The sequence below is a fragment of the Laccaria bicolor genome, genomic scaffold (genome assembly GCF_000143565.1).
Source record: "Laccaria bicolor S238N-H82 LACBIscaffold_64 genomic scaffold, whole genome shotgun sequence".
Lineage (NCBI taxonomy): Eukaryota > Fungi > Basidiomycota > Agaricomycetes > Agaricales > Hydnangiaceae > Laccaria > Laccaria bicolor.
The window spans coordinates 269,608-282,735 of NW_001889935.1; the positions used below are offsets into that span (position 1 = coordinate 269,608).

The 13,128-nt window shown below is 49.2% G+C and overlaps 3 protein-coding genes across 3 annotated transcripts; 2 read left to right on the forward strand and 1 right to left on the reverse strand.

Moving 5' to 3' along the window:
• Positions 1-599: 599 nt before the first annotated feature.
• On the forward strand, positions 600-6,847 carry LACBIDRAFT_186476 (glycosyltransferase family 2 protein; the record flags this gene model as incomplete). The annotated part of the gene is made up of 10 exons (XM_001889242.1): positions 600-919; positions 976-2,896; positions 2,957-3,865; positions 3,918-4,943; positions 4,997-5,151; positions 5,203-5,287; positions 5,341-5,814; positions 5,862-6,131; positions 6,188-6,241; positions 6,293-6,847. 10 exons carry the CDS (start codon positions 600-602, stop codon positions 6,845-6,847), a joined length of 5,769 nt encoding a protein of 1,922 aa, XP_001889277.1.
• Positions 6,848-7,235: 388 nt separating this feature from the next.
• Positions 7,236-8,728, reverse strand: LACBIDRAFT_240941 (uncharacterized protein; the record flags this gene model as incomplete). Its single annotated transcript, XM_001889272.1, has 7 exons — positions 7,236-7,616; positions 7,674-7,727; positions 7,789-7,889; positions 7,945-8,072; positions 8,121-8,192; positions 8,246-8,388; positions 8,444-8,728. 7 exons carry the CDS (start codon positions 8,726-8,728, stop codon positions 7,236-7,238), a joined length of 1,164 nt encoding a protein of 387 aa, XP_001889307.1.
• Positions 8,729-9,318: 590 nt separating this feature from the next.
• Positions 9,319-10,572, forward strand: LACBIDRAFT_334504 (uncharacterized protein; the record flags this gene model as incomplete). The annotated part of the gene is made up of 5 exons (XM_001889243.1): positions 9,319-9,348; positions 9,539-9,961; positions 10,028-10,217; positions 10,355-10,421; positions 10,476-10,572. 5 exons carry the CDS (start codon positions 9,319-9,321, stop codon positions 10,570-10,572), a joined length of 807 nt encoding a protein of 268 aa, XP_001889278.1.
• Between the last annotated feature and the right edge of the window lie 2,556 nt (positions 10,573-13,128).

The window sequence follows — 13,128 nt, forward strand, 5'->3', positions numbered from 1 at the left end:
GGGCAATCAGAACCCAAGAAGGGTCAAGTCAGTGGCTTCAGACTCACTTGACCATCAGAAGAACGTCCTACCAAGTCAAAATTAATTCCAAGCTACACCTTATAAATTCCTCACATATCAATGTTCAATGAGGGACTTCATTGTACTCATACTATCTACTACCTAGCTGCCTGGCACATCATAGACTAATATTCTTGAATCTTTCTCGGGGCCGTTACTGCTCCATTCCAATTATAAACATGCATGCTCGGCCAACATGAAATATGCCAGCATGAATTCATCTCCCTTTCTTATACCACCACAATCTCCTATAAAATTCTCCTTATTCCCCAATGTTTCCTCGGGTTTCGAGCCAGTGGTTTCAATTATTTACCTCAAACTGCGGTTTTGGTCGTTTTGGGTCAGGGTCTGGCCACGTGGGAGTTTGTCAGAAACGGCCAGGACGGCAACCACGACTTTCTTACCCACCGCCAGCTAAGGAGACCGGCCGTCTACCTTCCCTTGTCTTTTCTCTGTCTTTTTTCCTTCAAAAAGTAGTCCAGAGCGTCTAGCAGCGGCTCTAGCTGCCCGCCACGATGAACAGGCACTCTACTGCCGCCATGAACGCCCACCAACGCCTAGAGGCCGCCACCGACCTCGCAGGCCTCTCTCCGATCTCAGACGACATCATCGTTGCCTGTCTTCGTGAGAGATTCATGACAGACACCATCTACACCAACATCGGCTCCTCTGGCGTCGTCGCCCTCAACCCCCACAAATATGTCGCCTCAAATTCGGATTCCATGCTGTACAAGTACGCTACAGAGTACCGGGATTCGTCAGAACACAAGGAGAAACTCCCCCCACACGTTTTTCAGATCGCCAACAACGCTTACTACCACATGAGACGGACAACGCAGGACCAGTGCATTTTGTTCAGGTGCGTCGTGGCAACTGCCCCACAGCCTCTTTTGACGCTCATCTATCCATCAACAGCGGTGAAACAGGGAGCGGAAAGTCGGAGAACAGGCGCCTCGCCATCAAGTCCTTGTTGGAGCTCAGCGTTAGCAACCCAGGCAAAAAGGGCTCTAAGCTCGCTACCCAGCTTCCTGCTGCAGAGTTCGTGCTTGAGACGTTCGGAAACGCTCGCACCCTCTTCAATCCCAACGCATCTCGATTCGGAAAGTACACTGAGTTGCAATTCTCAGACCGAGGACGGCTCAGCGGTGTGAAGACACTCGATTATTACCTTGAGCGGAACCGTGTGGCTGCCGTGCCTTCGGGCGAGCGCAATTTCCACATTTTCTACTACCTCGTCGCAGGAGCATCACCAGAAGAAAGACAGCACCTTCACCTCCTCGACAAATCCACCTACCGTTACCTTGGTCAACGTGGGACAGGGGTTGCGAGACCTGGGCGTGACGAAGATGCGCAGCGCTTTGATCAGCTCAAAATAGCCCTGAAAACTATCGGGTTTTCTAAACGACATGTTGCGCAGACGTGCCAGCTCATTGCTGCCATCCTCCACCTTGGCAACCTCGAGTTCACCGTTGACCGTCATCGCAATGAGGATGCGGCGGTTGTGCGGAATACGGACATCCTTGAGATTGTGGCCGACTTTTTGGGCATCCAGCCTGCTGCGTTGGAGGCTGCGTTGTCGTACAAGACCAAGCTTGTCAAGAAGGAGCTTTGCACGGTCTTCCTCGATCCAGATGGTGCCTCTGATAACAGAGACGACCTCGCCAAAACTCTGTACTCGCTCCTGTTCGCATGGTTAAACGAACACATCAATCAGCGTCTGTGCAAGGACGACTTCACTTCCTTTATCGGCCTTTTCGACCTCCCTGGCCCACAGAACATGTCCAGTCGACCCAACTCCCTCGACCAATTCTGCATAAACTTTGCCAACGAGCGCCTCCAAAACTGGGTCCAGAAGCGTCTGTTTGAGAGCCACGTCAATGAGTACAACCTCGAAGGCATCGCGCGGCTCGTTCCCCAAGTACCATATTTCGACAACTCAGAATGCATTCGCGTCCTGCAGAACTCTCCTGGAGGGTTGGTACATATCATGGATGACCAAGCGAGGAGGCAGCCGAAGAAGACGGATCATACGATGGTGGAAGCTTTCCAAAAACGATGGGGAAATCACTCGTCTTTCAAGACCGGCGCAGTAGAGCGGTCAGGGTTCCCCTCGTTTACGGTCAACCACTTCAACGGCCCTGTTACCTACTCGTCTGAAGGTTTCCTTGATCGCAATTTGGACGCCGTTAATCCAGATTATGTCTCTTTACTCCGTGGAGCTACGGATGGGCTGGAGGGCACGGGGTCGATCAACCCTTTCGTCAAGGGCCTGTTCTCAACCAAGGCTATTGCAACGCAGGCGCATCCAAGGAATGAAGACACCATTGTTGCAGCGCAGCAGGCCGTCAAGCCCATGCGTGCCCCGTCGACTAGGAGGAAGAACACCATCAAGCGGATGCCAACGGTGAAAGAGGGGTTGGGGCCTGATATCGAAGAGAGGGACGAGGACGAGGGGGGACCATCAGGCGGTCCTTTGACAAGCTCCAGCCCGTGTGTTGCAGGCGAGTTTAAAGCTGCTTTGGACACGCTGTTCGAGACTTTGGATGAGACGCAGCCCTGGTATATTTTCTGCGTCAACCCGAATGACTCGCAGCTACCGAATCAGTTGGAGGGAAGGAGTGTGAAGGGGCAGGTTAAGAGCACGGGTTTGGTGGAGATTGCGAAGAGGTGCACGAGCATGTTTGAGGTCAATATGACGCCTGAGGAGTTCTGCGAACGGTATTCGGAGGGCTTGGAGGGTGGAGGCATTTCGGAGGGAGATGCTCGTGAGATGGTTGATCAGGCTAGGACAACATTTGGGCTGGGTGATCGAGATTTGGTGTTGGGTCAACATAAGGTGAGGTTTCCTTCGTTTGATTGAGGTTGATGCGTTAGCTCAGTGTATGGTCATTCTTAGGTGTTCCTCTCCCAAGTCGCTTTCCACAAATTCGAGGATCAGCTCAGGTCTCACGACGTCGAAGAACAAAAGCGAAATCGTATTCGCGACCAAGAAGCTGAGGCCGGCTTGGATCCCCGTGGTTTGCACGACCCGTATGCTCCTTATCGGATACCAAACGACGACCTTGAACCTTCACCATGGGGCAATGGTTATCAAGAAGCTTTTAACAACTCCAACCAAGCCCTCCCCCTCGTCTCCAACGCGTCTCCGTTCCAGAGATCCGACTTCCCGGCGAACGAGATGTACGACGATTACGAGGAGAACAAGTCTGTTCGGAGCGAGGACTTTGATGGTCGAAGCAGGTTCACGAGTAACCGCGATGAATCTGTGTCAAACTTTGGGTCAGAGTCTTATGCCCCCTCTAGGAACATGTTCCAGAATACTGACAAGAGGGGGCTCATGGAGAAGGAGGCGCTTGCGGGCGAGATTCAAGAGGGAGAGACGTCAGAGGTGTTGAAGGAGAGTTCGGCTCGTCGACGATGGGTCGCGTTGTGCTGGATGTTGACGTTCTGGGTCCCAACTCCTCTGCTCACCTATGTTGGGCGTATGAAGCGTATGGATGTGCGGCAGGCTTGGAGAGAGAAGCTTGCTCTCAATCTCCTTATCTGGTTCATCTGCGCCTGTGCCGTCTTCGTCATTGCCGTCTTGGGAGTGGTCATCTGCCCTACTGAACATGTCTTCAGCACGTCCGAACTTGCTTCGCACTCTTCCATTCTCAACCCAAACAACGTCTATACCTCCGTTCGTGGAGAGGTCTTCGACTTAACTACTGTTGCCGCTACACATCAACGAGTGGTTGGTGTTGTTCCTACCAAGGCTATCTTGAAGTACGGTGGACAATCCGCGGACAATATCTTCCCAGTTCAGGTACGTTGCTCGTTTGATTTCCTCATTCTTGTCCTTACTCTTGTTTACGTAGGTCAGCGCTTTGTGCGATGGTACATCAGGTTCTGTCAGCCCATACGTCACCCTGGATTCCTCGAATAACACAGATCCCAACTCCGTGTACCACGATTTCCGCGCCTTTACCAACGATTCCCGGCCTGACTGGTACTTCGAGAGCATGGTCGTGATGCGATACACGGCTCGTGTTGGGTTCCTTGGGTACACTCCCAAGGAAATCAGGAACATGGCCAGTGCTGGGAGATCAGCTGCCATCTACAACGGTCTGGTTTACGATGTCACGAACTACCTCACGAGTCCCCCCGCTGTTCGATCACCAGCTGGAACACAGGCTCCCGCCACGGACACCAATTTCATGTCTGGGGACGTTTTGAATCTTTTCCAGGTTCACGCGGGCACGGATATCACGAAGCGATTGAATTCGTTGAACATCGACAGTGACGTCCTTGCGAGGCAGAAAGTCTGCTTGCGCAATCTGTTCACTATCGGAAAAGTGGACAATCGCCAATCCCCGCAGTGCCTGTTCGCGACCTACATTCTCCTGGTACTTTCCATCATCATGGTGTCGATCATTGGCTTCAAGTTCCTCGCCTCCATCAACTTTGGTTCTGCACGCGCTCCGGAGGACCATGACAAATTCGTCATCTGTCAGGTGCCGTGTTACACCGAAGGTGATACTTCCCTGCGCAAAACCATTGACTCCCTCGCTCAGATGAAGTATGACGACAAACGCAAGTTGCTCCTCGTCATTTGCGATGGAATGATTGTTGGTTCCGGTAACGATCGTCCAACTCCGCGCATTGTCCTCGACATTCTGGGGGCTGATCCGAATTTGGATCCTGAGCCTCTCAGTTTCATGTCCCTCGGTGAAGGAGCCAAGCAGCACAACATGGGCAAGGTCTACTCCGGCTTGTATGAGTGTGCAGGTCACGTCGTGCCATACTTGGTCGTTGCGAAGGTTGGCAAGCCGACTGAGCGCAGCCGTCCTGGCAATCGTGGTAAACGAGACTCTCAGATGCTTCTTATGCATTTCTTGAACAAGGTTCGTGGTTTCTTTCACGCTGTTAGCTTCTTTCCCTTACGCCAATTGAACAGGTCCATTTCAACTCCCCAATGAATCCGCTCGAGCTCGAAATGTACCACCAGATCAAGAACGTTATCGGCGTCAACCCGTCTTTCTATGAGTACTTGTTCATGGTGGACGCTGATACGACTGTGGACCCGCTCTCTGTCAATCGCCTCATCTCTGCGTATGTCCGTTTCCTTTGTCGATTTTTCGTCGGCTTAAGTCACCATACTAGGATGATTCATGACAAGAAGCTGCTCGGTGTTTGTGGCGAAACTGAACTGGCCAACGCGAAGCAATCTCTCATTACGATGATGCAGGTGAGTTTGAAGTTTCTAGTTGGTCATCTAGCCCTCTTACGACCTCTACAAAGGTGTACGAGTATTTTATCTCCCATCACATGGCAAAGGCGTTCGAGAGCCTTTTTGGATCCGTCACCTGTTTGCCGGGTTGCTTCACCCTTTACCGCATCAGAACACCTGATACCCATAAGCCGTTACTCATCTCCAACCAACTTATCCACGACTACTCGGAGAATCGTGTCGACACACTGCATATGAAGAACCTCCTGCACCTTGGCGAAGATCGATACCTTACCACGTTGCTCCTCAAGCACTTCCCGCTCTTCAGAACCCAGTTCATCCGCGACGCTCATGCGTACACCGTGGCTCCTGATGACTGGAAGGTTTTGCTGTCTCAACGTCGCCGCTGGATCAACTCGACAGTCCACAATCTCGGGGAGCTCATCTTTTTGGAGCAGCTTTGCGGTTTCTGTTGTTTCTCGATGCGTTTCATTGTAATGATTGATTTGGTTTCGACGCTCACACAGCCCGTCACTGTTGCATATGTAAGTTTTACCTTTTCATTCGATCAGGTATCTGATTACCTCTCAAGATCGTGTATTTGATCTACCTGGTGGCCGGTGAAGGCAAATCCATCCCCACGTTATCGCTTATCATGATCGCCGCGATTTACGGTATTCAAGCCCTGGTTTTCATCATGCGACGGAAGTGGGACATGATCGGATGGATGTTGTTCTACGTCCTTGCCATTCCCGCCTTCTCCTTCTTCTTGCCTCTATACTCGTTCTGGAAGATGGACGATTTCTCTTGGGGTCAAACACGTGTCGTCCTTGGTGAATCTGGCAAGAAGATGATCGTTCATGTAAGTTCTTATCTCTCTTTTTGAGAGTACACGACACTAACTCCCTTATGAACCAGGACGAAGGGAAGTTCGATCCTCGGTCTATTCCTCTCAAGTCATGGAATGACTACGTGAGCTTTGCCTGTTCTCTTCTTTATCTGTTCGCTAACACCCTTCATCAGGAGAACGAGCTCTGGGACAAGGAATCGAATCACAGCATCGGATCCTGGGTCCCTCAAACCAAAGCAAAAGAAGCTTACGCAGATTCTCGCACTGCTTCGTTATACGGCCGAGAAACCTACTACGAGCCTCAAGGACGCAGCTTCTCACCAGCCCCATCTCAGCTCGGCATGTACCCACCTCCAGGATACCAATCAGGTCGCAATACCCCACAGTCCCAGTTCCGACCAATGAGCGACGTAGGGCACTTCCACCAGCCTGCCCCGTCACGCCCTGCCACCAACTACCTAGATATGCCAATACCCACGACGCACAGCCCAGATACCTTCGATCTGTTACCCAACCTGGGTGGTGGTGGTGCGCCTGCTGCCGGTGGCGCACCAAGTGACTTCGAGCTCGAGCGGTCCGTCCAAGAAATCATGCGATCTGCAGACCTCAACTCCGTGACGAAGCGCGAGATTCGGCGCCAGCTCGAGGAACAGTTCGACATGGATCTGACTTCTCGCAAGGCGACTATCAACGCCGCGATCGATAGAATTCTGCTCAGTCAGGCATGATTGAGCGGATGTACATTGGAAGTCAACCTCTGGACGTTCTACCTTCTATTTCGCTCATGCTTGGTACCCCTTTGTGTCTTTTCCTTGACTGACTCTCCTCATCGGTATTTTGAGCCCTCGCGAACCATTTCTTTATTAGTAGCTTACCCTCAACGGACTTGACAATTAGTACCATCTCACGTAGTAGGATCTCACTCCCCACCCTCCCACTCTCCGTCATACAGTCATTTGCATCAGGACTTTGCACACTCTTTTCCCTTATATCTCTCGTCCCTCTGACACCAAAACGTCGCGATAAATAGTTCATGTTAAGACTATAATTATAAAAGCAAGCATATGTGGTCCGTAATTGTCTGTCGCACCATGATCCTGATCATCCCATCGTCGACTAATCAAATGGAACGGGCCTCACACCCGGCACCCCCGCCTCGCCCAACTTGAACCCATGCTTCTTCTCCGCCTCCGCCCTAGCCGCAGCAAACACAGACGGCACGGGGATCCCGCAGCAGTCACCCCAACCAACGTCCTTCTGGCCTGCCCCTCCAAGGTCGTCGTGTGGGTGCACGTGGTCCCCATGTACTGTCGGTGATATCACGGGTTTTGTGGACGTGGATGAAAGAGATGTAGCAGGCGGAGGCGGAGGCGGTAGAGGCCCGTCGTAAGGGAGGAACGAGCCGAAGAGGAAGTGTTGTATTACTGGGAGCTTGTTGAGGACTTCGGCAAGGTACATCTTGAGCATTCCTGAGTTGACTTTATCCCATGTTTTTACCTGCGAAACAAGGAGGAAATGACCAAAAGAAAAGAGGTGAAAGGAGAGGAAGCTTACGGCTGATATGTCGTTGAGCATGGGGGAATGCCATCGGAGGGAGGCTGTCTTTATCTGTGTGAGTGAGAATGCGTCAACGTCAACAGCGAACAATGACGAGGGGGGAAAGACGCACCGAATTGATGAAAGCGATACAAGCGAAATACATGTAGTCTTTTGAGTATTCCTCGACTATCTCAGGGTCATGTATCGCCTTGGGACGGATGTACTTATGCCCTGATGTGCCACGGATCAGCTTTGGGGTTCGGAAGAGTGCGATGACGTTGCCCACCTCGTAGTTGAGCGGAACCGAAGAGAAATGGGAGAAAATGGTAGTCGTCCAGCCCCCAGACGCCATGCGATCCGGCCGGTTCTAGCCAGTAGGTCGATTGGAGTATCCGCATGATGTTTATGTATCTGCTAACGGGTCAGTCTGGTTGGGACTGAAAGATGATAAAGGTGAGTTACCGCCAGAATAAACGAATAACGATTGCTTTATGGTCCGTTTCTTGTAATACCTGTAGCCGTTCTAGACATAAGCTAAGTATACGACACGTTGAGCGATCAAAAAGAGGGAAGAAATCCGAACTTACAGCCAGCAGAGGAAGTTGAGCTCCATCCCACTCCCGTAATCGATGCGCGTGCGATTGCCCCATGCCTCGCTGAAATAGACCGACAATTCCTCGATAGCTTCACTTGGCAAGCCAGGGAGAGATGCGTGTAACTCCGGTGAAATCTATGAACGATGGTTAGCAATTACTTCAATCCAACTCCAGGATACACAAACGCACCTCGGAGACACGATCATAAAATGTCCGAAAAGCCGGATTCCCAAATCTCGACGCGGAGTTCTCCACGGGAGGCGTAACCCTCGCCACTCGCTCAACACTGTCCAAAAGGACGAGAACAGCAGCTGCACCAGTAGACAACGAACATTCGTCGGTGAGCCTGACGCCGACGACTGCGTCGTTGAGGACCTCGATATATGAGACGAGTTCTTGATGTGTCTTCGAGGTTTGAAAGAATTCGAGCTGTTCCTTCGTTAGAATCGCTTTGCGCGGGACTTGGAATGCCATTTATCAGAAGTTCGAGTTGTGGAAATCTGATCAAATCAATGCTCAGAAGTTAGAACCCTAACCCTAACTTTCAAGTTTCGTCAAACTCCAACTCCTTCATCCCTTGTTCATCCCAAGTAACGTTACACAAACAGTTTGATTGGACACACGAATAGGAGATGAGGGAATTGAGAAGTATTCTACATAATTGTTTCCCCACATTGCCTATTAATGCTATAGGACAAAGATAGTTGACCCTCCTGCGGTTGAACGCGAATCCTGATCTCAGTCCGGACAGTCTCCAGCACAACCAGGAATCTCCCTCGGAGACTCGAATTCGAAATTGCAGCAGTTGAATTGTAATAATTGAGCGCCTCCGGGCCCCTGCAGATTCGTGTAAGTATCCTCAGTTTCGTACCGTCCTTTTAAATTTGCATTGTTCACGCGATGGCGTTTCGAAGGTCTAAAAGTCCAGGTCTGATTCAAGCTCCTCCGGTGGTTGAGCTCGGTTAAGAACAAAGGGAAATCTAATTAGAGCCACAAACTATCGAAGAAGCAAGGGCCCAAAAGGATGCACCAGCATGTCCGCCTAGAGACAACCTGCATTCATGATGCAATTGTCGTCCGCTGGCGTTACAGGGGTGAGTGAACGTCTGCACACAACTCACAGGACCAGATATTCACATACGAGGCAATACCTAAGGTTCAAAAGGATTTTCTTCATCACGAACTGAGCTCAGGTGATCCAGTGGACTCGGAAATTCGACAACCACACGAGAAGCACATGGTTTTGTGCATTCTGCCTTGATCAATTCCGAAATTTGACGAAAGCCTCTTGTGAAATATGCCCAATCCCTCGAGCAGACCAGCGTAGTTAGGCGCTTACATAGCCACGTCCTGGACAAATCCTTGTTCGCGATTTGGGTTGTCTCCGCCTCGTTAATTTCTCAAGTTTCTGCAGGTGCCAACTTCCTTCAGGCTCCACTCAAGTTCATCATCGGACTATCTCCGTCTGTGTCCTACGCCCCCAAGCGCTCTTCTCCTCTGGAACTTCAAGATCGTCAATTCGAAATTATACCGTACTCGTCATCTGACCACGGCGCTCAGACAACCAATCGCCTCCTTCACAAATCCCGACCCCACCACGCAAATTACCTACCACCTCCACCGCGCCCCTTCTTACAACCTTCTCGGAGAACTCGCGCAGCCCTAGCATCGACACCACCGTTGATAATTTCTCTTCTTTACCCAAAGGTGAAACGCTGACATTAGCGCAGATTTTTTACTCTTCAACCATTATGTGGTCTTACTTCAAGATAGCAAGGACATCAGAGCCGACGACTAGTTGGAGAGGACGGGGATGACAGTCAAGTTGCGCTGGGACGTGAAAATGAATTTTCGGAGGGCAACAACGGGATTGAGAAGGCAGAACGATGCGTGTGCTGGAATAGTGTAGGTCATTACGACAACTTCGATGCGTTTATTGACATTGGAATATTCTACATCCCAAGTATTTCGACGAGAAACTAAGGAACCTTCCGTTTCCTCCACGAAGGAAACAATGAGGACACGTCCCAATGGTGAGACGCCGCGACACGGTACACCGCTTTCTTCCAACGTCCGCCCTACTATTGATGTTCCTTTCAGAACACAATTCTATTTCCGCAGACTGCAGAGAATCATGCGGCGAAAATTTGGAGGACATTGAAATACGGTAAGTAACTCTCCTGCCCTGCATTTCACAGATTACGTATGTATTTTGCTCCAGACCTCGCGAATCCATCCTCAAGTCCACATCACCACGATCAGTTGTACAACCACTGGATGGGCTGATGATGCTTGCGCAGATGCTTAAGCCGCGATGAGGGCGGACGAAAGCTTTGGCAATGATTCAAATGGAAACGGGTTTGGGGCGCCCTGTAAAAATCCTCTTTCTCACTGCGGGCATTGGCTTATGTAAATGGCAGATAAACCGTGAAAAAATTGTGTAGAAATCAATAGACTTTACACCTTTTCTTGGCCAGATATATCAGGAAAGAAATTTAAAATATTTTCTCCAATATCTTTTCCAATTTAATGATCGATGTTATTATAAATTTTGATGACGGAGATATATGAAAGATATTGGAAAGATATCTTTCCCTTTTATAGCAACTTTGTTATCTGATATTTTTGCAATGAGACCATCCGAAACATTGAGAAGATATTGGAAAGAGCGGGTCACACTGTCACGTCCCGAATATTTGCCATGTATGGCAATTTTTTGTCGTCGTTCTTGATCACCACTCGCTCACGATTCTTTGGCAGGTATTACATTGCGCCGACGCCGAGGGACACTCCTAATCTCGTGAAACTGGGAAGGATGGCATACCATACTCGGCTTCTGGATCTGCATCGCTCAAACTCCTTTGGCTCACACACGCCAGTGGCGGATGAGCTCCAGAACTCTGACAAGTGGTGTGTTCAAACTTCAAGCTTCAGGCCGCTCCTCCGAATGACTCTTAACTGATAATTTTAAGCTATCGAAGGACGTGAAGAACGAGTCGTCGTTACTGTAGTAATACCGACCAGGAATCCTTCACCATCGCCACATCCAATCCGTCCAGGAAACCCTATATACATTATCTTCTCACTGGCCCCTCTTATGTTCGCATAATGTAGATTGGATAACAAATGGAATGCATCCAGATGGGCCGAAGGGCTATCGATTCTTTCACTTTTAGATAAAATACGTACGGCGTCGATTTTAAGCCGTGAATAACTCTAACAGAAGAAACACGTCTTGTACCTTTGTCTCTTTCAATCTTGTACCACTGTTCAGAATAAAGCAATTTGTACTGTTCATCGCATCCTAACCCTTCGCTACACATCAACCTGAATTGTTTGTACCTTCCCTGTTTTCAATCTTGAATGATGTATATGATAGCTTCGGTAGAACAATCTGTTTTGGGTTCTACAAATACAAATTTATTGGAGAGAGGAGAGAAAGAAATGAAAAAAACCTCAAAGGTCATAAATTTGAGGCTGTTCTGAGAGATAACCGCTACGCGAAGGCCCGGAGCCAGGATGTCAAAACCGAATTTCCTAGAGCCTAGGCAGACTCACAGGACCTTGCAGTGGTTGCGCTCCGTGATAGCGGCCTGCATAGCTATACATCCCAGTGCCAGGCGTGAATCTGATGAGGAGTATCAAAGGACAAAACTCGGAGCGTCATGAATTGTCACTCTTTGGACCAGTCAAAGATACGTGGTGTTCACAGAGTCCTGGAGTTATAAATTAAGATATAGTTGAAAAGTCCCTGTCATATATGGGAAGGGAAACGTCAGTCGAGTTGACCGCTGTTGCACATTGTATTAGTAGTATCTGTAAAGTATGGGTTAGTTTATATGATCTCTCAGAATTGAAAGTTGAGTATCTAGAATGGAATATATATGCAATAGGATGTCCCATGCCAAATTTGAGCTTGTTTGGCGGTCCCGTTGTGGAGATACAGAACTGCGTCGGGCAGGAGGAGGCATAGTCACATTATATTCCAAAGATATCCAGATACCCTGAAACATTTTTTGTACATTCCATTGAACTATATTGGACTGGTAAAGGTGTTACCTTGGTCATTGGTTCATCCCTGAATATCTTTGGCTTGGGTGTCTGTGTCGTATACGTGAATTATATTCACTGGGCCATCTTTGGTTCTGGGGAGACCTGGAACGAAACCAATGATACATTGGGGTGCTCCATGCCAAATTTGAAGTTGTTTGGCAGTCCCGTTGTGGAGATACAGAAGTGGGTGGGGTGGGAGGACGCATAGTCACATTATATTCCACAGATGCCGGAACACCCTGAAACTTTTTTTATACAGTCCATTGAAGCATAATGGACTGGTAGAGGTGTAAATTTGGTCATTTGTTCATCCCTGAATATATTGGGTTGACGGTGTATCACCACGCCAATTATTAACCCCTAAGCAGAAAATGTTATAGGATAAATATGTGGGGAGTGGATAGGGGGGATATTGGTAAGTGAGAAGGGTCAAGTGAACTTCCCACTGATAATTTCCCGATGTCCATTTCCTGACGTCAAGTTCCCGATGTCCATTTCCCGACGTCAAGTTCCCTAACCCTATTTACCGACTTAGGGTTAGGGTTTGTTAGAGTATCCTCCACTTGGACTAGAGCGAATGCAAAGGTTGCCGCTACAACTGTAGCTGACAAGCTTTCGGTTACTATCTATCTTACTTTTGAAAGCGGGCCCGCTTTCATTTATTTGATGGCCCAACTGTTAAATAAATGTGGTCAAAAACAGTGGTCCAACTATATTTTAGGGTCTCAGAATCAAATAGCTGGCTATTTCACTTTGAAAACAGATATAAATCTGACTGACCACCTCAAAGTTCAAATAATTTTAGCACTTTATTTCTGTTT